The 25955-nt window shown below is 50.7% G+C and overlaps 1 protein-coding gene across 2 annotated transcripts in view; it reads right to left on the minus strand.

Moving 5' to 3' along the window:
* The window catches only part of Phc2 (polyhomeotic homolog 2), a 104582-nt gene that overhangs the window by 44718 nt on the left and 33909 nt on the right, over nucleotides 1-25955 (minus strand). Inside the window, exons 2-7 of one of the 2 annotated variants that reach the window (XM_041652141.1) lie at nucleotides 7826-8050; nucleotides 5220-5381; nucleotides 4194-4271; nucleotides 3611-3775; nucleotides 1991-2077; nucleotides 701-1013 (exon numbers count right to left, since the gene is read on the minus strand). In XM_041652141.1, the coding sequence (XP_041508075.1) occupies nucleotides 701-1013; nucleotides 1991-2077; nucleotides 3611-3775; nucleotides 4194-4271; nucleotides 5220-5381; nucleotides 7826-7999 (979 nt within the window). In that variant the 5' untranslated portion in view covers nucleotides 8000-8050. The remainder of the gene's footprint in view (nucleotides 1-700; nucleotides 1014-1990; nucleotides 2078-3610; nucleotides 3776-4193; nucleotides 4272-5219; nucleotides 5382-7825; nucleotides 8051-25955) is intronic. The other variant, XM_041652142.1, reaches the window with a different exon arrangement.

The following is a 25955-nucleotide window of genomic DNA, read 5'->3' on the forward strand; positions in this document are numbered from 1 at the left end:
GTTCTGGGTGCAGTTCTCATAAAGACTGACTGTAACAGTCAGTGCCGGGAGGTCCAGTGGGCAGGGAAGGAGGCTAGACTGAGCCTATGGATTTCTTCTCGATCTGAAATCAGCTCATCTGATTTTCAGTCTCTAGATTTACTCTCAAGCATGGGGCAAGCTTTTCCCAGCTCCTTTCCTCCAGGCAAGGTGGTCCCCCCCCTCCCCCAGGGCTCAGAACTTAGACCCAGAACTGGCCACAGTGCCACCGTCCCTGACCTCCCTGGCCTCAGCACACTCAGAAGAGGGGGCATGCCTGTCACACGTTAGTTAGCTGAGGTCTGCTGAGGGATGAGAAAGTCAGCTTCCTGTGTCCCATCTGCCCATGTGGCTCTCACAAACTCTGGCCAGCCACATCCTTTTCACTAATTTTGGGGATCTCAAAATAGTCCAACTCCCAATCCCCACCCAGTCAGGACTAAGACTGTTACTAGCTCCCAGAGATAGGGTTGGGTCACTGAGAAGAAGGACTGGCTTCTCCTTAACAATGTGGTTTCATTCCTTAAAGGCAGACTAAGCACAAATGAAGCCTGGAGTTGGCAAACACCCCAGGATTGGGAGAGGACAGGGGAGAGGCTGGTGCCCTAACCCACACATGGAAAGGAAGGTTTAGACGGTCCTCTTGATCCACAACCCAGATTTCATCTTCCTGGGGCCTTACCTGGTGCAATGAGGGGGTGAGAAGCCACAGCGGGAACTGTCCGGCCGAGCCCAGGCCGGCCGTCTGTGTTCCCTGGCACGCTGCTGCCACCATCTCCTTTCCTGAGTGGCTCCGCCACACTGTCAGCTATACCAGGCTTGGCACCCGCAGGGGAACCCTGAGCCGAGTTCCTGCCCTGTGGTAGGGCAGGAAGAGACTGGCTACTGCTGGCTGTGGGTTTCAGGGCCAAGCTGGGTAGAACAGGCTGGGTGGGGGTAGGGCCGGAGGCTGCTGCCGCTGGTGTCTGCTGTGTTCGTAGGGTCAGGTTCTGTACCTGAAAAAAGAGGGGCCTGTGAGAGTCCAGAGAATACAGGAAGGAGAAATCTCAACACACAAGCCAGAGGAAGTTAGGGTGGATCCAGGACTAGCCAAACACCAAAGGGGGTTGTAAAAGGAGAGACCAAGAGAGAGACAGAGACAGAAAAACACAGCAGACAGGCAAGCACACGGGGGTTTGGGGGTACTTAGGGGCTGAAGGAGGAACCAGGAGCAGGTGGAGTTTATAAAGAACACAGGAAGTATGGCTAGTGATCAGAACTGAATTCTGCCCCGCTGCAGCGGGCGGACAGGGGCTCAGAGGCCAACATCACTCCTGCTGGTACTGTCCCTCCTCCCGATTCGGTCAGAATTGACTGAACACTACTAAGGTGAGGCATGATATGGAAAAAGCCAGGACAAAAACGGCGGGCAAGCAAAGGACCAGCTTGTCCTCACAACCAGGTTAACGCCAGGCGTTTCCAAGACAGCTGCACATTTATTCAGCCCAGTCCCTGGTGCCCTCTGCTGGACAAGGGAGGCACTGCAGGACTCATAACCTAGCTTCTCCAACCCTTGAGTTCCGGTCCCCATTCTGGAGATGGGGTGGGGAGACGGAGTAAGAGCTGTGTTCTCAGCTCCCACAGGCTTCTACACACAATAGCACCCATGTGCTGCAGCGACAGACAGGAGGCCAGGACCCATCCCGTTCCTTCTCTCAGCGTGCCCCTGCTCCCAATCCCCACCTGACCACCTCAGCATACTGCCCTCTGCTGTCTAACTATATTTATTCAGAGAGGCCAAGGCAGAGTCAAGGGGCGCTGAGGCCAGCTGGAAGGGAACTGAAGAGTGAGTCCAGGTTTCGTTTTGTTTTTTTAATCTACTTCCTAGAAGAGTCCCACCACGCCCAGCACCCCCAAGGCTACCTGTAGCCAACCTCCTACCACCCTAAGATCTGCCCACCCGCCTTCCCTCCCGCAAGTCCGGGATCCTCACCTGGGCAGGGGTAGGGGGCCGAGCGGGGGAGCCAGTGCCGAGCTCAGGCTGAACAGTAGCGACGGTGGCCGTGGGCGTGAAGATGAGCTGAGGGGACAAAGGAACAGTGCGGCCTAGGCTCCTAGCTACCTGCACCAAGTTACCTGGCTGGGCCTGGAATCACAGGAAGTGAGGCGCCTTTTACCTGCCCAGCGTGGGCTTAGCCACAGGGCAGAGTAGTTTAGCCAGGGAGCAGGTGTGAAGGCAGCTAGGCAGATGTGAAAGCAGGGCACGAAGCCTGGAGAAGGCAGGAAGCCCAGGGAAACTGGACATTTTAAAAGGCTTGGGGTGTGACAAACCAAGCCAGACAGGTGAGGGGACAGGGTGCAAGAGCCCTCTGTGAGGACCTCATTTGGAGGGCCCCTCAAGTCACTGTGTCCTCAACATCCTGGTGAGTAGGAATGTGGGCAGCTGCCACAGGCCCATTTCCCAAGTCTAAGCTACCTCTTACTCCGGGGCTACGTCAGAACAAGAATCAAATCAGGTATGTGTAGTAGTCACTTTCTAGTCAATTTTTTTTGATTCAGCAGGGCTGGGGGTGAGGGAATCTGGAAGCCACAACAGCCGGGGAAGGAGGTGGCCTGGAGCTATGGTGACTGCACCTCATCTGGAGGGGTGCAAGTCATGAGCCACCACTGGCTGGCACCTCGACCTCGGTGTGGCTGTCTCTGCATGCACGTGGATAAGCTGGTGTCTGGGCAGGGAACCTTCCCTTCAGCTCAATGGGGACATCTCCTGGCTCATTCCCTCTGTGCTTTGGGAGCAGATGGGCAGCAGGACCCCAGTGGGGCACTGAGGAAAGTCAAGTGTGGCTGCCAGTTGGCTGGGGACACAGAAGCCCGTCGGCTGCTGTCGCAGGCATTGCCTGGCGAGGGGACCCTGCCTGCAGTGCCAGGCTCAAGACCGGGAAAGGTGCGGCAACGAGACTGGAAAAGCTCCGAGCCTGATGCTCAGGCCAGAACAGCAAAGGCGGGGCGGGGCCACACTGTCTTCAGAATGATGTGTCCAGAGCTCACTCTTTGGCATGGGGAGCATGAGCTAGGACTTGTCCATCAGAGCCCACCCCGGGTATGTGGTTGCTTCTCAGTCTGCTGCTGTCAGACCTAAGGACTCTTTAGGGGCAGGTACGAAGGCGCGATTGCAGGCATGCCTGTGCCAGCCCTGGTATGTTCTGCACAAATAAGCTCACCTGGCCCTAGCTAGAGTGGGGCAAGCTGAGAGGCCCCAAGTTAGAGGACTGTCATGGGAGACAGCCCACCTCTGTGGGGCAGCTCAGCTAGCACCCGTGTCTCCTCATCTTTGCGTTCCAGGCACGCATCTGGGCACGCATCCTGCACTGTCTACCTAGCTAGTTCTGAGAAGAGGAGGGAAGCGAGGCACCACGGGTGACTTTCCCTGGCTCCATCTTGGATCTGACCCTTCCTGAGCCCTATGGCCTCCCACTCAGCCTTTGGGCTTCTTCCGTCCCCTTCCTCATGCTCCTGGTTCCCAGCATTCTCCGCTCCCATCTCTAATCTCCCAGCTCCCCCTTTCCCCGACCATGTCCCCGCCCGGGTGCACACCCAGGCTGCGCATGCTCACCATCTGAGCTCTGAGGTACATCTGTGCTTGGCTGGCAGTCAGGGCAGGAGCGGACGTGTTGCCTAAGAGCACGGCCTGCTGGGCGAGGCCCGAGGCTGTGGCTGAATTGACGTTCTGTGCCCGGTTGATGAGCTGGGCTGTGGCAGGCGATGCTGCCAGGTTGAGCTGATGAGAAAGACGTGCACATTAGGAATCAGGAGGCCTGGGGCAATGGTGTCCCCTCTGTTTCTTGCCTCCCTCTTCTGTTCTATGACCTATGCTGCACCCTTCAGGACCAGCTCCTGCTTCTGGCTCTGTTCCTCTGACTCTGCCCCACAGCTGGCTGAGATGCACAGCTGTAGGGAGGACCCTGTGGTGCAAGCACAGAGTCAGCAACAGAGCCGGGACATCAGGAAGATCGTGGGGTGCTAATATCAGAGCCACAAAGAGCACCTGGATTTTTTTTTTCTGACAAGAAGAAGATTCAGCTGTGACCCTACATGGCTAAGGACTCCTCTCGACTAGATCCAGGAACAGGGAGCATCTTAGGCAGGAGCCAGGCTATGGGTGTGGACTCTGCCTGCCATTCTCATGCCCTACTCACTGAAGGAGATTGGGTGGGAGCCTGTGAGGACACACTGCTGCCGGAAGTGCTTCCTTGTCTGCTGGCCACCAGGCTTGCCTGGAAAAGAACAAATTCTGGTCACCAGTGTCTTCTACCTCAGTCATTCATGGGCTCATTTTCCAGGAAGTGCTCTGGATAGTGGTCAGGGGAGCAGCCCCTAGGGCCTAACCCCATTTTCCTCATCCATATGGGCCTTAGGCATGGTCCTAACCCCTTTTTCCTCATTTACATGGCCTTCAGCATGGTCCTGTTTCTCTCATAAACAACCAGTAATAATCAAATCTACCAGGAGGAGCCACTGAGAGCACTGGCACCCTGACGGTTGGCTATCACCAGTGCCCAGCAACCAACTCCAGCTCTCTGTCTATCCATCCCACCCACTCCATCTCATGAAGTCCATGGCACCACGTGAGAGTTTTGCGCACTGGCACGTACAACCTGTCCCTCTCCTCTGGCCAACTGCTTCCAGGACAGAAGTGTCACCCGCAGAGTTACTTCAGCAGAGAGAGCTTCCCTCCCATCTGATGGAGAGGCAGCCTCCTATCCTCGCTGCAGGCCACTCTCTTTGCAACGCAGACAAAGGGCTTGCTTTCTTACACAAGGGTTCACAGCACCCTGCCTGACATTAACTTTGCACACAGAAGGTGCAGAAAAACCACTGTGTCAGGTGAAGGAATGAATCCACCAGTGAACGTATGTCTCCCTCAGTGGAAGGAGAGCATCCGCAGCTAGGCAGGCTTGCTGGATAAGTCACTGAACGGGCTCACCCAGCACTTCCTGGGCCAGCAGGTGAGAAGCCCCTGTTCCACTTGCCAGCAATAGGCCTCCATGTCTGTTTCTCACCTGCTAAAGGACACATGGGGACAGTATCTGCTTCTTGGGGGCTCTGTGAGGGCCCTGAGAGGAACGGGGAGGCAGGGAGATGAAGTGCTTTCTCTCGTATAACTCCCACATTACCATCTACTTTCCAAAAGAGCCTGGGCACCAGGGCTGCCTGTCACTCACCTGCTGCACCGCCGCCAGGCTCTGGAGCTGCGCACTGCTGAGGTGGTGCTGCTGCTGCAAGGCCGCCGTCTGCAGCATGAGGTGCTGCTGTTGTGCAGCGTACATCTGCTGCAGGTACTGCGCAGCCGTACTGGGCTGCCTGTGCAGGGCCTGCTGGATCACCTGAGAAGTGTGGGGTGGGTGGGGGGACACAACAGGAGTGTCAGAGTTTTACATCTGCCTGTCTCATCTGTGGACACCTGTCTCCAGCTCCTGCCTGGCAGGATGCTTTGCCTCAGCTGCCAGTACCCTGCTGCTCAGAGGGAAACAAAGCCTCCTGTGCCAGCCCCAGGACTAAAAACACGCAGAGATATTTTCCTCCCTTCTTGGCCATCTCTTTCATGGGAGGCCTGCACAGGCCCTATCTCCGCTCCCCCAATATCTGGTCCTAGGGTTGCCCCTGACCAGCAGAGACTGGCAGAGGGTTTCTGGTGAGGATCTCTCTGAAGTGGCTCAAGGGCTCTTGGCTAGCAGGCGGATGTCACAGATCCCCAGAACCCCATGCTCTGCTGCGCACATTTTCCCATTCCCTTCTTCGGTGCACCCTGCTCCGAGACCCTGATATATGAACTCTGTCCTTTTGATCCCGCTGTCCTCAGATTCATTCTGTTCTTACTCCCTCACTAGGCCTGCTTCCCACTGCAGTAGGTGAGACTCTCTGGCTCCTCCTCAAGAAGGGGTCAGGAGGAACCCCAGTGGTTCTGCATGGGTGCTGAATGCAGACCCATCAGAGCAGAAACCCCAACAGCCTTTTGCCAGAGTTCTGGTGAGCAACAGGAGGTGGACATATTTGACCCAAATGTTAAAAATAGGAGCTAAAGACTCAGGTTTGAAGGGCTGGGATGGGGACAAGGGTGGGAACAGGAACTGCAGCTTGATTAAGTGTGAAGCAGAGATAACTGGGAGAGGTGACAGTCTGGAGTGTGACCTGGTATATAACAGAATCCCCAGACTTCCCACTTTCTGCTGTGGCTTCTCCCCTACTCACCCTTCTGGACCTAAGACCAACACAGCATGAGGTCACTTGTCTAGTTTATCCAAACTGTAACAGCAGAGTTACTTGGAGTAAACATTTCTCAGAAGTGGTTTCTCTATTCTGCCCTAGCTGCAAGGATGCCCAAAAAGAAACTATGATGACTAACACCGAAGGGCAAAGGCTACCTGCGCTAGGTTTCTGGAGAGTTAGGTTCTTCTCTCATCACGGTGGTAAGTTGTTACCTCCTTTGAGACTTCGTTTTGTCAAGCGTGAACCTGTGCCTAACTACAGCCATTCTTATATGAAGATACATGTGGTCAGCCACGGTGGTTCGTGCCTGTAATCCCAGCTTTGAGAGCCTGAGGCAGGAGGATCACTATGAATTCTAGGCCAGCCTGGGATACAGAGTGAGAACCTGTCTCAAAATAACAAAGATAGATATGGAAGCTAGTTCCAGGCACATGACATAACAGGTGGTGTACATGATCACAGCCACATTTTGGGACAGTGTCTAGCTCCCTGGTGGGTCTCACAGATAGCACTTAGAAAACTTCGGGGAAGAGGTGATAGAAAGAGGTGATAGAGCCTCAAAGACTAAGGATTGTTTGAGGTCACCTGTCTTTGAAAATCTTAAATGTGTGTGTGTATGTGTGTGAGCTTATGTATGTGTGTGTATGAGTATTGTGTGTGCTGTGTATGTGAGTGTGTACTGTGCAAGTGTTGTGTATATGTGAGTGTGTGTGTATTGTATATATGCACATGTAGTGTGTATTGTGTGTGGGTGCAGGTGCATGTGTGTTTATGTGCATGTGTTGTATATGTATGTGTGCATATGTTCTGTAAGGTGTGCATACAGGTGCATGTGTGTGTATGTGTGAGTGTGTGTACTGTGTATGTGTGAGTGTGTGTTTTGTATGTGTAAGTGTGTGTATTGTGTACATGTGGTGTCTGTGCATGCACACATGTGCACGCATGTGACTGTGTATAAGGAAACTTGAGGTCAATGTCAGGTGACATCCTGGATCACTCCCAGCCATATTCTCCCCTTCTGAGTCAGGGTCTCTCACTTCTGGAGCTCACTGGTTAGACTAGGTGGCTGGCCAATGAGCTCCGAGGATCCACCTGCCTCCATCCCCCCAGAAACACTGGTGCTACAGAGTTTCCTTAAAGTGGGTGCTGGGGACCCAAGCTCAGGCCTCCATGTTCGCATAGCAGGCATTCACTACTGAGCCGATGTCGCCGCCCCTTACATTTGTCCTTTAGGGGCAATGGCCACTTAGACGGCCAGCCTTGCTTTCGGCTGAGTGGCTCCCAGTCACATTGCTTTGCTTTACTTGTCTGCCCTCAACGCCTTTACATTTCTGTTCTCCACAGACAACACCCTCGCCATCCCTGGGGAGCCAGGCTCTTCTGATCTAAGTTCTCTCTCGGCTTCCTGTGTTGGATCCATCTAACATCGCTTCCCCGCTTTCAATCATGCACAAGTCTGTACCCACTGGCCCACTCCCTCTGCCCACCTGGAACTGTCAGCGCTCCTGCTGGGCAGCCTTGTCGATGAAGGGACATAATCCCAGGACAATTAGGGTTTTACCTGCACAGTCTGTCGGTCAGGAATACCACTGTACACAGAAATCTGGGGTGCAGGGGGGCGGCCACTGCCACCACCGCTGCTGCTGCTGCAGCCGCTGCTGCTACTGGTCCCGCCGGTGTTGCTGGTGGCATTGGCACGACTGGATGTGTGGGGGACTGGCAGCTCGTTCTCCATGGTCTATGAGGGGCAGTCAGGGTGCTCAGGTGGCAGAAGAGCAGGTGGGTGCTGGGGAGGAAGGGAAGGGAATAGGAAGTTAGCAAATGTTTGTTACACATGCACAAACATCTGGCCCTCTGTGCCCCGGGCTTCTGAATCTGTGATTTCAGTGACCTTGGATGGGAAACACTTGGGGAAAAAAAAAAACTGTCTGAATTAAACACATGAACCCTTCTCTTGTTAGTCTTCAAATAACACAGTAATCCTACTTAGAATTTTTATCTTGTTAGGTTGTAGAAAACATCCGGGGCTTATTTAAGACACATGGGAGGGTTACGTGCGTACATGCATTTGTGTAAGGGACTTAGACATCTGGGTGGGCAGCCTGAGAACTGTCCTCCTGAGGATAAGCAAGCGAGACTGGCCAGACATACACCAGCTTTCCAAGTGACTGCCACTAATGAACTCAGGGTTTTGTTTTATTTTGGTTTGACTTTTAGAGACAGACTCTCTATTGGCAGCCCCCTGCTGGTCTCAAACTTGCAATCCTCCTATCTCCACCTTCTCAGTGCTGGGATTCTGTGCATGCGACCCTTGTCTGGCTCAGAACTGAGGCTTCAAGTCACACTGGCACCCAGAAGAAAAGGGGGATTTTGAAATTGGGTGTGTCTGGTTCTAAAGCCTGGGGCATGTGCCATCTGCCAGAAGAGATAAAACTAGTAATGGGGGAGGATTTCTGGTGTGTTCTCCGTGGTAGGGGCCACCCCACACCCACCAACCTCTTTGTCTTTGGGACTGATAAACTGAACACCAGAATTTACACCAGGTACACACAGCCCAGGCGCCGAAAGAAGTGGGATGAAAACTCTCTAGAGAACAGAATGAGAGAAGAGAGAAGGGACTAATCAGAGGTGAGGAGATGACAGAAGTAGTTTCTTTGTTTTGTTTTTTTCAAAGGCCAAGTGCCTGTCTGCAAACTGTGCCTGTGACCTGGGTCACCGGGCAGATCGTCTGTTTTTACTGCCGAGAGGCCCTTGTCCATGAATTCCTCTGCCCTGACCTAAACTGGAGCCAGGCTTCACCAGGGCTACTCGCTCATTAAGAACGTTTGTGGGTGATGATGAGGGAGATGCAAGGGCTAACAGTCTAGCTAAATCAGCAGGTACGGAGATGATACAGCACCTCGCTTTGTTGAGATCCATCTTATCTGTGTTCCAGGAACAAGAAACCAGGCTTATGAGAAGCAGCACGAAGCCCTGTTCCGGGCCTTTCAGAGACCGAAAAACCATCTGTCAAATGTAACTTAAAATTTTGTTTAAAAAAATTAATTTGTGGATGCATGTGTGTGGTGGCCCTACATGCATGCTTGTTGTGTTCCAGGATGTGGAGGTCCAAGGGTGATGTCGGGTATCTTCTTCATTTCTCTTCACCATGCATATCGAGGCAAAGGCTCTCACTGTTTGGCTGGTTTGACTAGCCAGATTGCTCCAGGAATTCCCTGTCTCCCTGTCCCACAATGTGGCAAGTTACAGGCAGGCATTTGTACAGGTCCTAGGGATCTGAGTTCGAGTCATGACGCTTCCCCTGCTGAGCCATCTTGTCTCCTCATCTCCCTTATCTCCAGCCCGCTACTGTGATCTCAAATAAACCAGCAAATGACAGCTCTCTCCAAACACGGGCTGCCCAGCAGGGTCCTCATCTCCCTTTCCCTAAACGGTGACCAAAACTTGGATTCAGCTCACACTCTTAAGACATCTTAGCTGAAACATTTGCAAGAAGACAAATGAGAAACAGGCAGACACTGGGGAGGAGAGGATGCCCAGGTCCTGGGTTTAGCTTCTCGTCTCTGCTTTTGGTTGAACAGGTGCTGTAGAGTGTGTTCTCAGGCCTTGTGGACAGATGCTAGCACTATTCCTCTGTGGAAGTGGGGCCAGCGAGAACAGCATGGCTCCCAAGCCCTTAGCCACCAGGGGACACAGCTGTCTCCTTTCATTGCTGGTCAGTGCCCACACCTTCTCTGTTTGTCTTGCTTGTAGGTTCTTACGTCCAGCTCCTCTGTCTCACTTGGCTTTGCTCCCAGCCGTCTGTTCCATCTGTGCTCACACTCCCCCCCGTCCCCACTCATCTGCAGCTGCATCCTGTCATCCTGTCCTGTGTCCTCGGTCTGCACACGCTCCTCTCGCTGTGCTCTCTGGGATAAAGCATGCTCCCCAATTCCTGCTTTTCCCTTTTGGATGGATCCTGCCCACTAATGAGCACTTCCCCAACAATCTTGATCTCTCCACTTTCTCCAGCCCCGTTGCCCCTTATTTCCCACCAAGCTGCAGCCAGTGGGCTCAGAATTATCAGGACCTGAAAAGTCTTGGACACCTTGCAGTTTTGCAGCACTGGACTCACTGCTGAGGTTACTTCTCTGTCCCTGTCCCCCAGATGCCTTCCTCCTTCCTGTTGTCTTTAGATCAGCAGCCCAGCGTGAGTCCCGGGGGAAAAGCATGGGATATGGCTTCCTCTAAATCCTCCTGCCCCTCTGTATTCAACCAAATTTCTCTCAGGCCACCCAGCTGGAGGGCCACTCACACACGTGGTGCTTGCCTCTGTCGCACACTCTCAATGGACTACTGCTAGGAAGTCACTTGCTTGGGGGTCCGCCTCCTGCACCCCATCATGTCACACGTACACACACATGCCTGAGGGTCCTTCTGCTCACTGCGAGTTTAGTTTCCGCTTTGCCTGCAGAATTCTCCCACTCGTTTCAAACATTAGCCATTTGTGAGTTAATCACACCTTACGGTATCTACAGTATCCATAGAGATGACTGAGCACCGCCTCCCATTAAACTCTCCAGTAGATGCTTCAGGGCTAATCAAGACCACCATTTCCGGCAGTTATTAACATCCCAGCTTAGTCAGTAAGAAAGGGATTTAAGCCAGGTTTGGTGACACACACTTGAAATCCCCATACTGGGGGGGGGGGGGGAGGCAGGAGGATTGCTATGAGTCTAAGGTCAGTCAGGGTTAAATGGTGACTTTCGGGTTAGTTTGGACTGCAGAGGAAGACTCTGTCTCAAACTATAGATGCAGACACACACAAATGGGGAGGCAATGTCTAATTTATCTAAGGTCATCGCAAAACTGACATTCTACAAACAGGTGTGACTTCAAAGCAGGTCCCTGCAACTTCAGGTGAATCTGACCCGGCCACTGTTTCAGTGACACCGGGACCAGTCCACGTCAGAACACACCAGAGCAAAGTAGCTGAGATGTCTAGACTGAACCCCAATTACTAACGTTCACCAGATATTTACACACTCAGCCTCTTCATATCATATATGAGTATAATACATACATGATATTATTTATGCATCTGTACACATCAACCAGTTCAAGAACTCAGACAGTACCACAATTTCCCTTGCTTTCCTAAGCAAGGCCAAGGCCTAGTTTCTGAGGACAGAATGACTTTCTTGAGGGCACATGGCTTGGATCCTCCTCCAGGATCCTGGGCAGCATCCCTAGCCAGACATGGTAATGGGACCTACTCGGCCAGGGGCCTGGAGCTCACCCTGAGGTGAAACTAGCAATGGGCTGGTCTCCTCATGAGCCTCGGGTCGTGAATTTGGGAAAGAATTCAAGAGTGGAGCACGGCAGCAGCTTCCCGCCTCCTGTTCCTCTGGTTTGTGTGGTAAAGCCGTCACATCTCTGCGCTCACACCTCCTTCCTGCCTCAGAGCTCTGGGCAGGTGGGAAGAACAGGAGGCTTCCTGGAGTGTTAGCCAGAGCTACTGACATGTCTGTCTGAGAACTCTCATTAAGGCCTGCTGCCACAGGAGAAATCAGAATCCGTAAATTTCACAGCACCTAGGCTTTAAACATTTATCCACTCCTACTCAATTTCCTTTTACTTCCTACTCTCATTGCCCCATTTCTTCCTCCTAATGACTGCCTTATTTCTTTCCAAGGCCACCCACCCCTGTGGACTCCCACTGTGAACCACAGCCAGTCTCTCTGATGGCTGACAGCCAGAACAAGAAATCTGTTTTTCCCTAGTTCCAACTCACTGTGTGGTTCTGTGTGAGCCTGAGCTCCAAAGGCTGCAATTCCTGTCTCAGTCAGTCCTCCCTCCCAACCGCAAGGGACCACTTTGAAGGATGTGCTGACTGCAACTGGCTTCGATAGCGATCTTATTACAGGTCTTGGCCGCCCACAGGGCCCGAGACCCTGGCAGCTGGAGAAACGCTATGGTTCTGCCCTTTCAGGAGCCGCCAAGTCTAGGAAACACTAGGCCTTTGTCCCCAGGGTCGGGGAAATCCATTTGCTGTGGATTATGGCTGTGATAGCGTCCCAGAGAAGCAGAGGGGAAAGATACTGAACACAGCTCCTCAAGCCGAGAGAGCCCATGGGTCCAGTGGAGTGAGGCTTGCTAATGGAATTAGGGCTTGGCAGGAAGGGGGAGGGCTACTGAGCCATCATGGCTGCTCCCAGGGTCAGCGTATCGGCTCGTGTGCTGAGCCTGAAAAGGCAGCATGGAGGGTTCATCTTGGGTACCTCCCCTTGAGGGAGAGGACATTAAGAGAGAATTCAGCTGTCTAGACTGCACCCCCACCCTGCACAGTGCTCCGACAGCAGTGTGAAGTCACAGAGACACTGGGGGAGCTCAAACCTCACCGCTCCCTCTTGACCCCCATCCTCAGCTACCTGCCCTGTCTCTCAGAAACTGGGGTAAAGAGGACTGGGGAGATGGCTCAGTGGGTTAGCATGAAGACCAGAAGTTGAACCACAGAACTTAAAAGGCTGGATGCGTTTGTGTGCACTGAGCACCCCAGCAATGGGTGGTGGGGTACAGGGGTGGTAGGATCACGGGGCTTACTGGCCAGCTGCCTAGTCAAACCAGTGAGAGACCCTGTCTTAGAAAATAAAGTGGAAAAGCAATCAGGGAAGACACCTGGTATGAACATCTGGACTCGCATGCGTGTACTCATACACATGCACGCAAACACACATGAGCACATACACACATGGCGGGGGCAGGTAATCAAGGAAAATAAAGCAAGACAATTGTTGAAAGGCAACAAAGACAGATGTGAAGGAAGACCCCCTATTCTAGGAACGCAAACGATGGTTTCATAGGAGAACACAACAGCGTACACGGTCTGACAGACAGTCTTCCTGACGGGGCCTGCCTATTTCCTGGTACCATATAGAAGGCAGCTTCTGTCAAGCATTTATACTCCAGCCTGGTGCTGATTTGTTGAAGAACACGGAGAAGAAAGAGAAAGATTTGATCTCATGTGTAGACACATTAGGCAGAGGTCCCGCTGGGTCAGGCTGGAGACTGAGGTGTGAGGGTGGGTTTGTCTTGGCTCAGACAGCTGTAGTCTCACTACCCTGAGGCGGGGAAGTTGACAGAGTGGTGAGAAGAGGCCAAGACTGGAGTGCATTACTGTAAGCCATGCAGGAAACCAGAGGGAGGTCAGAAGGCCTCAGAGGACCACTCCATCTCAGAACTCCAGTCCCCTGAGAGGGAGAGCACAGCTCTCCGAGGTCAGACCACCTTGCTGGTCATGGCCATCCTAAGAGTACTGAAGTCTACTGCCTGCTTTAACCCTGATGACTGAACAAGGTCAAATGGAGCCTGCACAAAAGTTACAGAGATACACACCACAGTCTTGTCACCGTGAGGGCTCTGTGTGCTTCACCTCCGGGGCTCCCAAAATGTGGCCTTGAGCAAGCTCTCCAAAAATGTCAGCTTCCAGGTCCCACTTCAGACCTACAGAAGCAGAAATTCCAAGACTAGGGTTTAGCAACCTGTTTCCTGGCCATCCATGCAGGGTCTCTGATGCCCAGAAGTCTGAAAGAAACTGTAAGAAGACCACTCTAAGACTCTAAGAGAGGAAAAAGGAACGGCCACGTGCATATGAAGTTCCTCAAAGAGGGGGCTAAAAGTTAGACAATGAGAAGAGAGGGGAAGACGTTAAGAGTATCTCCCCTGATAAAAATCAAAAAGCACCTGCATAAAGAAGGGGCTGTGCCAGCCACCCTCAGAGGCCTTTCCGGAAGGCAGCAGGTGCAGCTTTCAGCATTCCCTTTTCACCATGCCCTCTGTGCCCCACCTCCCTGGTCCGAATCTGCTTATCCCGTGCCAGTCGGTCACAGCGTCTGTGCTTCCTAGAGCCCAGCCTTGGCTTGGTGTGTCTTCACCCGACCTTTGTCACACTTAGTTAGTGTGTGTGTGCTCATAGGCACACTGTGGGGTCAGAGGACTGAACTCAGGTCGCCAGGCTTGGTGACAAGGGCCCTTACCTGCTGAGCCATCTCACTGGTGTCCTCACTCTCTTTGATTTGCCCCAGCAGGCATTGACTGGTATTTTCATTTATACTGAAATTACCATTTACACTGTGGCTGGCCAGCAACAGCGGATGCTTGCTGAGTGAAGAAGAAACAGGCTGGAAGCCCTGCCTGCTGGTACACTTCACTCAAGGAGAGCGCTCATCCGGGTGAGAACTCCAAGGCACCCTTGTCACTGTTCTGTGATCTCGACACTTTTGAAACTCTGACTCAGCAGGGACACATTTACTCAAAATTGTTCAGTCTCAATGAACAGGACTCGAATAAACTCATATAAACTTGGGAAAGGAGTAAGAAGAAACAGAGGAAGGAGATGTTGACGTGATGGCTGTGGAGACCCAGGCCCTGTGACAGGCACGCACAGGAGAGCCTGGTCAGACAGCCTGGGGTCAAGCCCCAGCCACACCATCTGTTAGCTGAGCTTGAAGCATCTGCACAGGCGGAGACAACATCCTACTTCACACAGACTCTGCCAAAAAGAACCAAAATGCATAGACCCGGGAAACATTTTTTAGACAAACCTACAGGAATTCGGTATGCTATGAGTTCAGAGGTGAGAAAGAGCACGAACGGGACACGGTCATATAAATGCACCCTGGCCACCTCGCCCTTCTTCCGCCTCATTTCCCAATTTTGCAAAATGAACAGGGGAGCAAGCAGCATAGACTTCACGCTTGTTTTAAAGAGTGCATACATTTTTGAGACAGGGTTTCACTATGTAGCCCAGGGTGGCCTGGGACTTGCTATCTAGATCAGGATGGCCTTGAACTCAGAGCCACCAGCCTCAGCTCAAAGGCATGCACCACCACACCCACAAGAGAATAATATCTGGAGGGCAGTAAAGAACCCAGCGCAAGTGGGCATTGGGTCCCGAGCCTTGCTCATGCCAGGCTGGTGCTAGACCACTGAGCTCCACCCCCAGCTTGCTTTGTGAGAGGCTCCCCAAGTTGGCTTTGTGCTCACTCTGTAGCTCAGGTAGGCTCTGAGCTTACAACCATCCTGCCCCAGTCTCTGGAGTGGCAACCATTACAGATCTGTACACCACTATGTCTGGCTAGAGTCAAGCTCATTCATCCATTCATTCCTTCATTCCTTCATTCATTTATGTGTATGGGTGTTTTGCCTGCATGTACGCACAACTTATGTGTCTGGAGCCCACAGAGGCCAGAAGAGGGCATCAGATTCCCTAGAATTGGACTGTTGTGAGCTACCATGTGGATGCTGGGAATCTTCCTCTGGAAGAGCAACCAGTGCTCTTACCTGCCATCTCCCCAGCCCCCTAGAGAAATTCTTTATGCTGTGATATCAGTTATTTCTTTCTTAAGTAGTCCTAGTAGAACTCTACATTTTTGGGACTTGAACACAGAAATCTTAGCAGCTGAGGCGATAGAAGACTACTATGAGAATCTCTTCATATCGAATCTCCATATGATGTATATGTACACACATGTGCACATACACACATATACACACATGCACATGTGTACACAGGGTACACATATACACACATGCACATGTGTGCACAGGGCACACACATGCATGCACACACATACACACATGCACATGTGAACACACACACATGCATGCACACACCCCAGTCCAAGGTAAACTGAAAACATGCAAGAGTGTGGTGCACATGCGTGTGCATGTGCTCACGCACAGTGTCACAATGCTCTCATGAACATATGTGGGCTGAGAAAAGAGGAAAGCGAGAGATTGGAAGCTAGTCACTTAGGTTTCTAACGCCATGCCTTCCGCTCGCAGCGCTTCCGATGTGTAGAGTGGAGATTGCTCAGTGTTCTTAGGGTTCCTGCTCACGCAGTGGCTGTACAAAGACATTTACACTACACTACGTCACACTACACATTACACTACAGACAGGTGAAATTTGGGCTTCCTTCCTCTGCTCTCCTTCCAGCCTCTGACTACTTTTGCTCAGCCCACTTGCTAGAGGACTCAGACAGCCATCCGAAGGGGCTTTCTCCAGCTCTGTTTTGCCTCAACAACTTCTCGTGCCAGTTGGTCAAGTCCTGGGATCAGAAAGCAATTCCAGAGGGCAGAGGATGTGGCTCAGTTGGTACAATGCTTCCCCAGCAAGCAGAAAGCCCTGGGTTCGATCCCCAGAAACACATAAACTGTCTTGGCTACAGAGAGTTCACACACACGTACATATACATTTTTTGAAAAGCAAATCTCTAAAGATTAATGAAATAAATTAATATTTCAGAATGGTTAGGTCCACCTCTTGGGACTCTCCATCCTCATTTGTCCCAAATAATGGCCTTTAATCACCATTACTATTCCTACAAGTCCAGTAGGCCTGTGATCTACTGTGACCACCAGCCTTTCTCTAAGCACATTTGTTGGCTTTACTGAGATCATGGGGCTCTGTCCAGTTTCCTGTACTCCTAAGGACTCTCTCCTCTCTGCAGAAGGATGGATCCAAATGGGTAGAAGCAACATTTCACCCCTTCCTGCTGCATCTAACTCTAACCTCCTTCCTTTCTCATGGTTATAAATTGTAAGCTGTCAGTCTTGAGGAAGGGAGACTACAGTGGTTAGGAAGCAGAACGGGGGCAACTTCCCTGAGTGAGGCTGTTTTTCCCTGTGGCGCTGTCTAAGCAGAGCTGGGCAGTCCAGGGAGGTGTAGTTCACAAGGCAGTGTCCCCAGGAGCTCCTCCAACACTGGTGTGATGCAACTTCCCGAAGATGCTTTGCTGGACTCCAGGAATGCACCTGGACGAGCTGAAAGCGCCTACAGTTTCTAGCTCTGCCACATAGGAATGCTTTAAAGGCTAATACTGTTAGTTTATTTCTCAAGGTGTGGGGCAGGCCCTTACTGGTTTTACTTAACAAAGAAAAGAGAGAATTCTGTCAGTATGAACTCCCTGGAGCTCACCATCCACTTACAGGGGAGGCAATCGCCATCCTAGCACATGGATGGGGCAGCCAGGAGGCAGCCCAATAGGAGAGCTGATTTCCTTCATCACCATCCAACCGGCTCACTCACTAACTCATTTATCTTTTCCTTATTTATTAAACACTCATTATGTACTTGGTACTGGATGGAAAACAAAAGTGATTGATTCTGCTCTCTCAATGATTATCAAGTGATTGATAAAAGATGAATCCATAAATTTATCAGGGGTTAGAACACTTGAGGCTTCCCCCCCAAAAGGGCCAGGTAGTATTTAAGCTGTGCTTTGCAGGACACATGCAGTCTCTATTGTAATTCTCTTTCTGCCTTCCCTCCACTTAAAAGCCCAAGTTCCGTTATTCAGCCCGAAGGCTCTCCACAAGGTATTCAAAATAATTTTTACTTCAATCGGCTTACGTTTTCTTTCAGGAGGGTTTTTCAGAGACACTGGAGTCAGGAAGAATCACTGCAGGTGGGGGTCATACTGTTACACATCACCCGGCTAGTCTCAGAGCAGAAATTTGCTGGGTAGTCACTGTCACTTAGGAGCTAAATGAAAACACCAACTTTCTGGTCCACAGTGGTTCTCAGACTTGAGCATCCATCAGCATCACCCAGAGAGTTAAACCACTGGCAAGTCCCACCCCCAGAGTTCAGATGTGGCCATCCAGGAGCCAAGATAGAGACTGTATGAGCAAGCTGACCTGAGAGATAAGGGAAGTCACCATCTGGGACATGAGACTTTGTGGGACACAAGAGAGGGCTTTGAGTCCTGCAGCTAAGGAAGGCTGTTCCTCTCAGGAGGCTTTGAGTCTGCTTGGGCAAGGCTTTGTGGTGGTGGTGGTGGGGGTGAGTCTGGGAGGATTTTCCCTTCAGCATCTGGGATGTTGGCACTCATCCTGTCTGGTTTCTCAAATATTTGCATATTTTTAAACCACGCCTACAAAACAGCCCCTCCGTGATATGCCTGGGATTGTATCCTTTGATCAGTTAGAGAATGAACAGCAATGCTTCTAATTTAGCATTTACATTAAAAAGATTCTTCAAACAAACAAACAAACAAACAAACACAAAAACAAAACCCAGATGTGGTGCTCAGAAAGGAGGTGGAGGGAGAAAGGAAAGAAGTGGGAGTGAGTGCAGAGGCAGCTCAGAGGGCGCTGTGGACATCCGTAGAACAAGAAGTCATTAATCTGGTAGACAATGAATGACCAAAGGCAATTAGCTCGCCTGGGGTCCTACCAAGCCAATGAGGTATGCAGCACGGCTTTAGGGGTCTCATGGACAGGCAGGGTCATTGCTGGGGAATGGAAAAGAAGGGCAACGCAAGGGAGATGGGAAGGCCACCTGGGGCTACCATTAAGGGAAAGGAAGGGGCTCCGTGTTAACATCAGACCTTGCGTGCATCCAGGAATGGCTATACCCTTGCCAGCCTCTACTCACGGTTATGCTTGGACACAATCTTGAAAACGAACGAGGTGCTTCAGTTGTGTGCATACACACACAGACACAGACACAGACACACACACACACACACACACCCCTCATCCACCTGCAAAGTCTAACCCGGCAGAGGGACAGGCTGAGGACTGCCTGGCTGAGCAGGACACTGGTGCAGTTAAACAGACAGTTCCCAACTTCAGCTGAAGACCTTCCCTCCACATTCCACAGCATGCTCGCTTCTCTGCCACATGCCTGCTCCACATGCGCGTTCCCACATTGGGCTCTTCGCAGACACTCGAAAGCCAGGCGAATGGATTCTCCCTTTCTAGACACACTCTCCAGACACCTTCCCTCGTTCACCCTCGCGCATCCGTACATGAGACATGCCTGCTGCATTTGTAAACCACTTCAAACGTCAGAGTTGCTTCCACAGCTTCTGTCCAGGCTGTCTGCAGGGCCCTGCCAGCTTTGCTGTTCTTACAGAAATTCTTTCTTAAAAAAATTAAAGAAGAGAGGAAGAAAAAAAGGGAAATGGACCAATATTGGCATGACTGCATAAAGAGCCCAACCCAAAGCTGATTGTCCTACCGTGGGGTGCAGGTTTGTGGCTGTGCTGTCCCCGCCTTCAAGACCATCCCATTTATCTCTCTTTGTTCCACTCCCTCTCTCTTCCTGCACAACGCTGCAATCACACACATACTCTGGGTTGGGGGGGAGGACAGCCTAATTTCCTGATGATTATGTTGTTACCTAGCAACAGCCAATCAGGGGCCTTGCTTTTTGTCTGCAGTATTTCATGCAAATAGTTTGGAGAAATTGCAGGGTTACACAGGCTGCTTAGTCTGTCTTCTCAGGGGACACATTACAGAACACAACCAACCCAAAGGGGGACTGCTGGAGCTAGGCACATGCGTGAGAGTGCAGGCTGTCTGATCTCAACACTTACCCTTCTGCCTGGTACAGAAGGCATAGTTCTGCAGAGAATCATGGGGCCACAAACTTGGGAGAGTGGCTGAGCAGCAGCTATCCTGACCCAGGATCTCAAAGCCGATGATCTGGCCCAGAGCACACCAACCCCAGAGACTCCTTGCTTGCTCCCCAGCAGAGCAGAGCAGTCTCCTGCAGAGGGGTTGTCTGTGGAGGGATGTATGTTTACACATTCACAAGCCAAGAAACTTCTGTACTGCAAAAATGTGGTGCCAACTCCCCAATGTCTGCATGGCCATGGCCTCACCATCCACAGCCAGATTTTGAAACCAAAGAATCCTCCTTTGTTTGCTGGTGGAAAACTCTTTTCTTTCCCTAGTCCTCAAATTCCAGAAGATTCTGAGTCAGGTAGTTTTAGCCTCATACCCTGGAACCTATAGTAGTAAGGAACTCAATGAGTAACTTGCCCAAAGTGACACAGGGCAAGTGTCAATTGGGGGACACATATTTTGATGTAAAGTCGGGGCCGTGATCCTCAGTAATTCTAGAATACTCCCAAGACCTTATAAAAGTAAAAGAGAAAAAAGGGAAACAGTCACAGAAGACTATTTTTCAAAGTGAAAAAAAAAATCATTAAAAACAAAACTGTGATGTCATGCGAAGGTCTTTTGCTTGAGTCAGACGCGGAACTTTGGTGACTCTCAGCACCAGCCCACTAGAACCCGCAGGGGAACACAGCAGAAATGCCCGGGCCTGGACACCCCTCCACCAATCCACTCATTCATTCACTCATTCATGGTCAGCAGCTAAGAGCACTGGCTGCTCTTGCAGAAGACCCAGGTCTGATTGCCAGTACCCACATGGCAGCTCACGAGCATCTTTAACTCTAGTTGCACGGAATCTGGCGCCCTCTTCTGGCAGCACCAGGCACATATGTAGTACACATAAATACATTCAGGTAGAGTACTCATAAAACAAAAACGAAATAAGCCTTTTAAAAAATCATTTTTCAGGGAGGGGCAGCAAATCCCCCGTGTGTGTGCATGTTTGTGTGTATGTATGTGTGATATATGTATATGTGGGTGTCCAAATGTGTGTGGGGGCATGCACATGGTGGCCAGCGGCTGAGCTGAGTGTCTTCTCCATTGCTCCCCATTCTGTTTTCTCAGGCAGGGTTTCTTGTGGAACATGGAGCTCATCCATTTGACTAGGCTGGCTAGTCAATGGACTATCTCTGCCACCTGACATCCCAATACTGGCTTAGAGATGCATACCGCAGCAGGATTCTTATGTGGGTGTGGGCACTTTGCCCGCTGAGCCCCATCCCTCCAGCCCCGAGGGGCATTCATTCTTAAAAACCCTCTCAGAAATAGCACAACTCACTTTGGAGAACAGGTTGGCAATTTCTTTCAATTTTTAAAAGTTTGTAGTTGACATGTAATAATTACACATATTTATGGGGTACAGTATAAGCTCTGAAACACATCAAATCAAGATGATTAGTAGAACTGCCACCTCGAATATGCACTATTTCTTACATCTAAAATTCTCTCTCTGGGGTATTTTGGAACCCAGAAAAAAAAACCACTGCTAGCTGTGGTCATGCTGTGGGGCACAAGAACTTAATCCTCCCCTCTGCCCACACTTTTATACTCACCCCCTTCTCCCCCGCCCTTCCCAGCCTACATGATCATGGGTCTACTCTCCATGAAATGCTCAATTTCCTGCAAAATTTCCATAAGCCAGAAATTCCATTCTAGAAATTTATGTAAGCGAATGTTCTAGAAATTTATGTAAGCGGATGAAAACAGATTTTCATAAGAACTCTTGGAAAGCGTGTTCATGGAAGCTTTGCTGACAGCAACTACAGTCTTTGCAGCAAACTTGTGCAAGGGAGCACTGTTTGTCAATGAAGGACCACTGACCTCCACAACATGGGAGAAGAGCAAGAACATTGGAGTGGGGGCCAGAGAGATGGCTGAGGTTAAGAGCATGTTCTGCTCTTCCAGAGGACCGGAGTTCAGTTCCCAGAACTCCTGTTAGGTGGCTCATAACCAACCGTAATTATAACTTCAGGTGATCTGACATCTTTTGTCCTCCTTGGACACCCACACTGGTGACTCCCATGCATGAGCACACAGAGATAATAAAGTAATTACCTAAAACTACTATCACAAGTCAAAGGACACACACATGTATGTTAAGGGTTTTGTAAGAATCATTGGGCACAACAATGCAGTTCCCCGGGAGGAGTAATTAGGATGACCACAGGAAACTTTAGGTTTTTTGTTTTGTTTTGTTTTTTGTTTTTTTCAAGACAGGGTTTCTCTGTGTAGCTTTGGAGCCTGTCCTGGAACTAGCTCTTGTAGACCAAGAACTCAAACTCACAGAGATCCACCTGCCTCTGCATCCCGAGTGCTGGGATTAAAGGTGTGCAGTGCACCACCGCCTGACCAGGAAACTTTAATTTTAAATGTGTCAACATGAAGAAGAGAAGCGCTGTTCTATTTGCACGAGTTTCTGTGGCAGAAAAAAATCAGACAGTGGTGGCTCCTGCAAATAGTGAGGTGCAGGGAGAATCTCGGGGGACACTGGCCGGGTTTGTGTCACTCACTGTAGGCGCCTGTCAAGTTTAGAGAAAGAAGCTCTTCAGATTGGTGTGTTCCATCATATGCAAATTTTATCTCAAAAGGAAAGAACCCACAAAAATTGAACTCTGCTGAACTGTTCAGGGATGATGTGCACAGAGTTCTGTAACATAGTCTGAAGTATGTTCTTTTCTTTCCTTAAAGGAACCACTTCATTGAAAATGACTTTTTTCTTTCTTTCTTTCTTTCTTTCTCTTATTTTCTTTCTTTTTCTCTTCCATTATTTGTTTTCTTTTATTTGAGACAGGGTTTCTCTGTGTAGCCTTGGCTGTTCTGGAACTCACTCTGACCAGACTGACCTGAAATTCAGAGATCCACCTGCCTCTGCCTCCTGAGTACTGGGATTAAAGGTGTGCACCGCCACCAACTGACTGAAATCCATTCTTAAAAGGGCTATTGTTGAATGGATAGAAGGATGGATAACTTGATAGTTATGTAATGATGTAGAACTTAACATGACAGGACACAACTAATAATATGTATAATATCCATTGCCTAAACTCTGTGACTTTCTGAGACAGCTAAACATTTTCATAGATAAATTTGGGGAAATCTCCAAGGTGATTTCAGTGAGCGTGCACAAGGGTAAACGACATTTCAGGTAGTCTCAGTTGATGAGTGTGAACTGAGTAACAGTAAGCTTGTCTATCTCCAGAGGTGACAACAGTCACCCCTCAGCTCCCAGGACCTACACAGAGCCCTGCAGCTGAAATAAGACTTCTGGAGTGAAGCTATGCCATGTGGAAACTATGATCTGCTTTACTCTGGACTTCTGCAGGCCATACCCTTTAACGTGTGGCCTTGTGAGGTGACACATTTGAAATCGAGACAACCTTTTGAAGAGTCTGAGCAATGTGATGAACACACTTCTCCCTGTGGGTCTGTGCCAACCTGAGCAGCTAGAGCAACCCTGACTGTATGGCTTCATCCAGCCCCATCCCTGCCTCTGGTCTTCTCAGACACTGTCGTTTTCCGCAGCTGTCTGCCCTTGTTCTCCCCCGATCCAGCCCACAGGACGCGCAGGATCCAGCCTTAGAGGGGAAGAAGCCCATACAGGGCGCCAGGCAGGGCCTGAATGGATGGCGAGTCTCATGGGGCGGGAGAGTCGGGGAGGCGGAAGAGGGGGACTAACACAGTCAAGAGCAATATGCAGCCCCTGCTCCCTGAGCTGCCCCTTTATTCGGTGTAATTGCTTCATTTCCACTAGCCGCGCATCCCCAAATGAGTTTCATTACTGGTGCCTGGGATATCATATTGATTACCAGTTTCATCGATCCCTATCTCGCTAATTAGCATATAAATTAGCCATTTGGGGGGGGAGGCATTAGGCAAAATTGAATTTTCTCCTTAATCTCCTTTCAGAAGGTAAATGAAAATAGATGTGGCCTGTTAAGGCCGGTGGCCTCTCTCTGACACCAAGTGCTCTTCACAGTCAGGAAGCCTCGTGAGGAGGGAGAGTGGAGGCTCCTGCAAGAAGCCTTCCACCCCATCCATGTAGCTGCAGAGGGAAATCCTTTACAGCCATCAAGCTTTGGAACGGAGGCAGCATCCCTCCCACGGAGCCCCAAACGAGGAGTCCCCATGGAACCGCCCTCCGAGGCTAGAGTGGAGGGCACCACTCTGCTTTAGTGTTCACAGAAGTGCAGAGTCAGGAGGTCAGACGTGGACCATCTGCCTGCCTCTTACCAGCCGGGGAGTCCTGAGGACTTAGATCCTCGGAGCTTTAGTTTCTTCATCTGTAGGACAGAGGCACAAGCACCTAGCTCACTGGGCCATTGCAAAGATTGAGAGGAAGTGTATTTGGAGCACATGGCATGGGGCCTGCCACTCAGCAGAGCTTACCAACCAGGAACCTAGAGGCCACACAGGAATCTGGGAACACCCAGTGCTGGGTGCAGAGATACACCCCGGCACTGCTCAGCGTGGAAGCAAGAGTAGGCGGCTTCCTCACTGGGATGTGCGATGCTTGGCAAAGTGTACAGTGACGTAAAGTGTAAGCATTACTTATGTCCCGCCTCAGCTCTGTAAGGTCACAGTGAAAGGGAGAAGTGGATTTACACCAATGGGCTTTACAGAGTTGTGACAGTCAAGGGCAGGGGAGATCACTCAGTTGGTGCTCGCTGTGCAAGGATGAGGACCCGAGTTCAATTCCCAGCACCCTCACAAAAATGTAGGGCATGTTGGTGCAACAATGGGGAGGCGGAAACAATACTGGTGTGGCGGAGGCGGAAATGGGTAGATCCCTGGGAGCTCACTGGCCAGCTAGTCCTGCCTAATTGGTGAGCATCAGGTCCAGGTGATTGACCCTGCCTCAAAAACAAAGTGGGTGGCTGGAGAGATGGCTCAGTGGTTAAGAGCATTGCCTGCTCTTCCAGAGAACCGGGTTTAATTCCCAGCACCCACACAGCCACTCACAACTGTCTGTAACTCCAGTTCAGGGAACCCAACACCCATGGCAAAACACTAATGCACATAAAAACAAACAAACAAAGAAATCCAAATAAACAAGGTGGCTGGTGCCTGAGGAACGACCCCAGAGGCATGTACACCCAAGCCCACTTACCCTCGCACACATGCACACCCCATAGGGAAACACACACACATACACATGCATGAATGTACCCACGCGTGGCTCCCCTTCCTTGTCTCCCTCCCATTAAGGAGTTGAAATAACCGGTAAAAACAGAGCAGCATCGAGGTTTCTACAAGCAGTGTGTATAACACAACCCCACTTTGCTGAGATGCACTACTTAGTATCCAGTTCAGCCGACGAATCCATTCTAAATGTTGGGAAAAGCTGCTTCGGGCAACAGTTACTTCAGAATTTTTACTTTCTTGAGCTTTTCTTTATTTTTTAAGTTGCCTATGTTTCAAGAAAGCATTTGGGCTTACACACCACAGTATCCTCTGCCTCGAACACAAGTAACATAAAATTCTTCCTCTGGGCAATGGTTCACTTAGACAACAGTAACACAGATCTGTCCGCGCGGCCCACGGTGTCTGGCACCGGCTGCCCCAGAGGCTAGTGGCATTCTCAGTCTCCTCAGAGCCCATTTTCCAGGGACTCCCAGGACTACGTGGCATCTTCAGAACTAGAAAGCACTTAAAGATAGATGCCAGATTCCCAGGAATGCCTTCTAATGGTGCGTGCAGCTGCTGTACCCAGACATTGACCATGAAGTCTTTGGGGGGCAAATCCAGTTGATCTTACCAGCCTCACTTCAAGCTGCTCAAGTGGTAGGGAAAAGAACCGGTCTCTGCCTTCAGTGACTATGGCAATATTGTAAGAATGCTGGGAATACAGAGACATGAAGCAAAAATATGAGTGGTCTGACCGCTTTCGGAGTGGAGCATGGGACAGTGCAGCAGAGCAGTGTGGGTGCCGGGGGGAGATCCTGAATCTTCTCATCCCCAGAGGAAGCCACACCTCTTGGAGAAGCATGGGAGAATAAAGCAGATGCGTGTGCAGTATCTGGACCACACCATAGCAGGCGCTCTCCAAAGACTGAGCTCACAAGCACTATATGACAGCCATGGTCACATCACTGCCCTTCCCATTTGAGACAATTCCCAGGGGCATGTGAGTGGGCACCGGAAAGCTCCGTGCCCAGTTCTCAGTTTTCCCAACAGCAACCACACAAGCAGGGGAGCCATCTGTCCTCTGTACCGGGCCTGAGCATCTTAGTTTGGACATA

The sequence above is a fragment of the Microtus oregoni genome, unplaced genomic scaffold, assembly GCF_018167655.1.
Source record: "Microtus oregoni isolate MIOR12 unplaced genomic scaffold, Mior012 000005F_ref0000423, whole genome shotgun sequence".
Classification (NCBI taxonomy): domain Eukaryota; kingdom Metazoa; phylum Chordata; class Mammalia; order Rodentia; family Cricetidae; genus Microtus; species Microtus oregoni.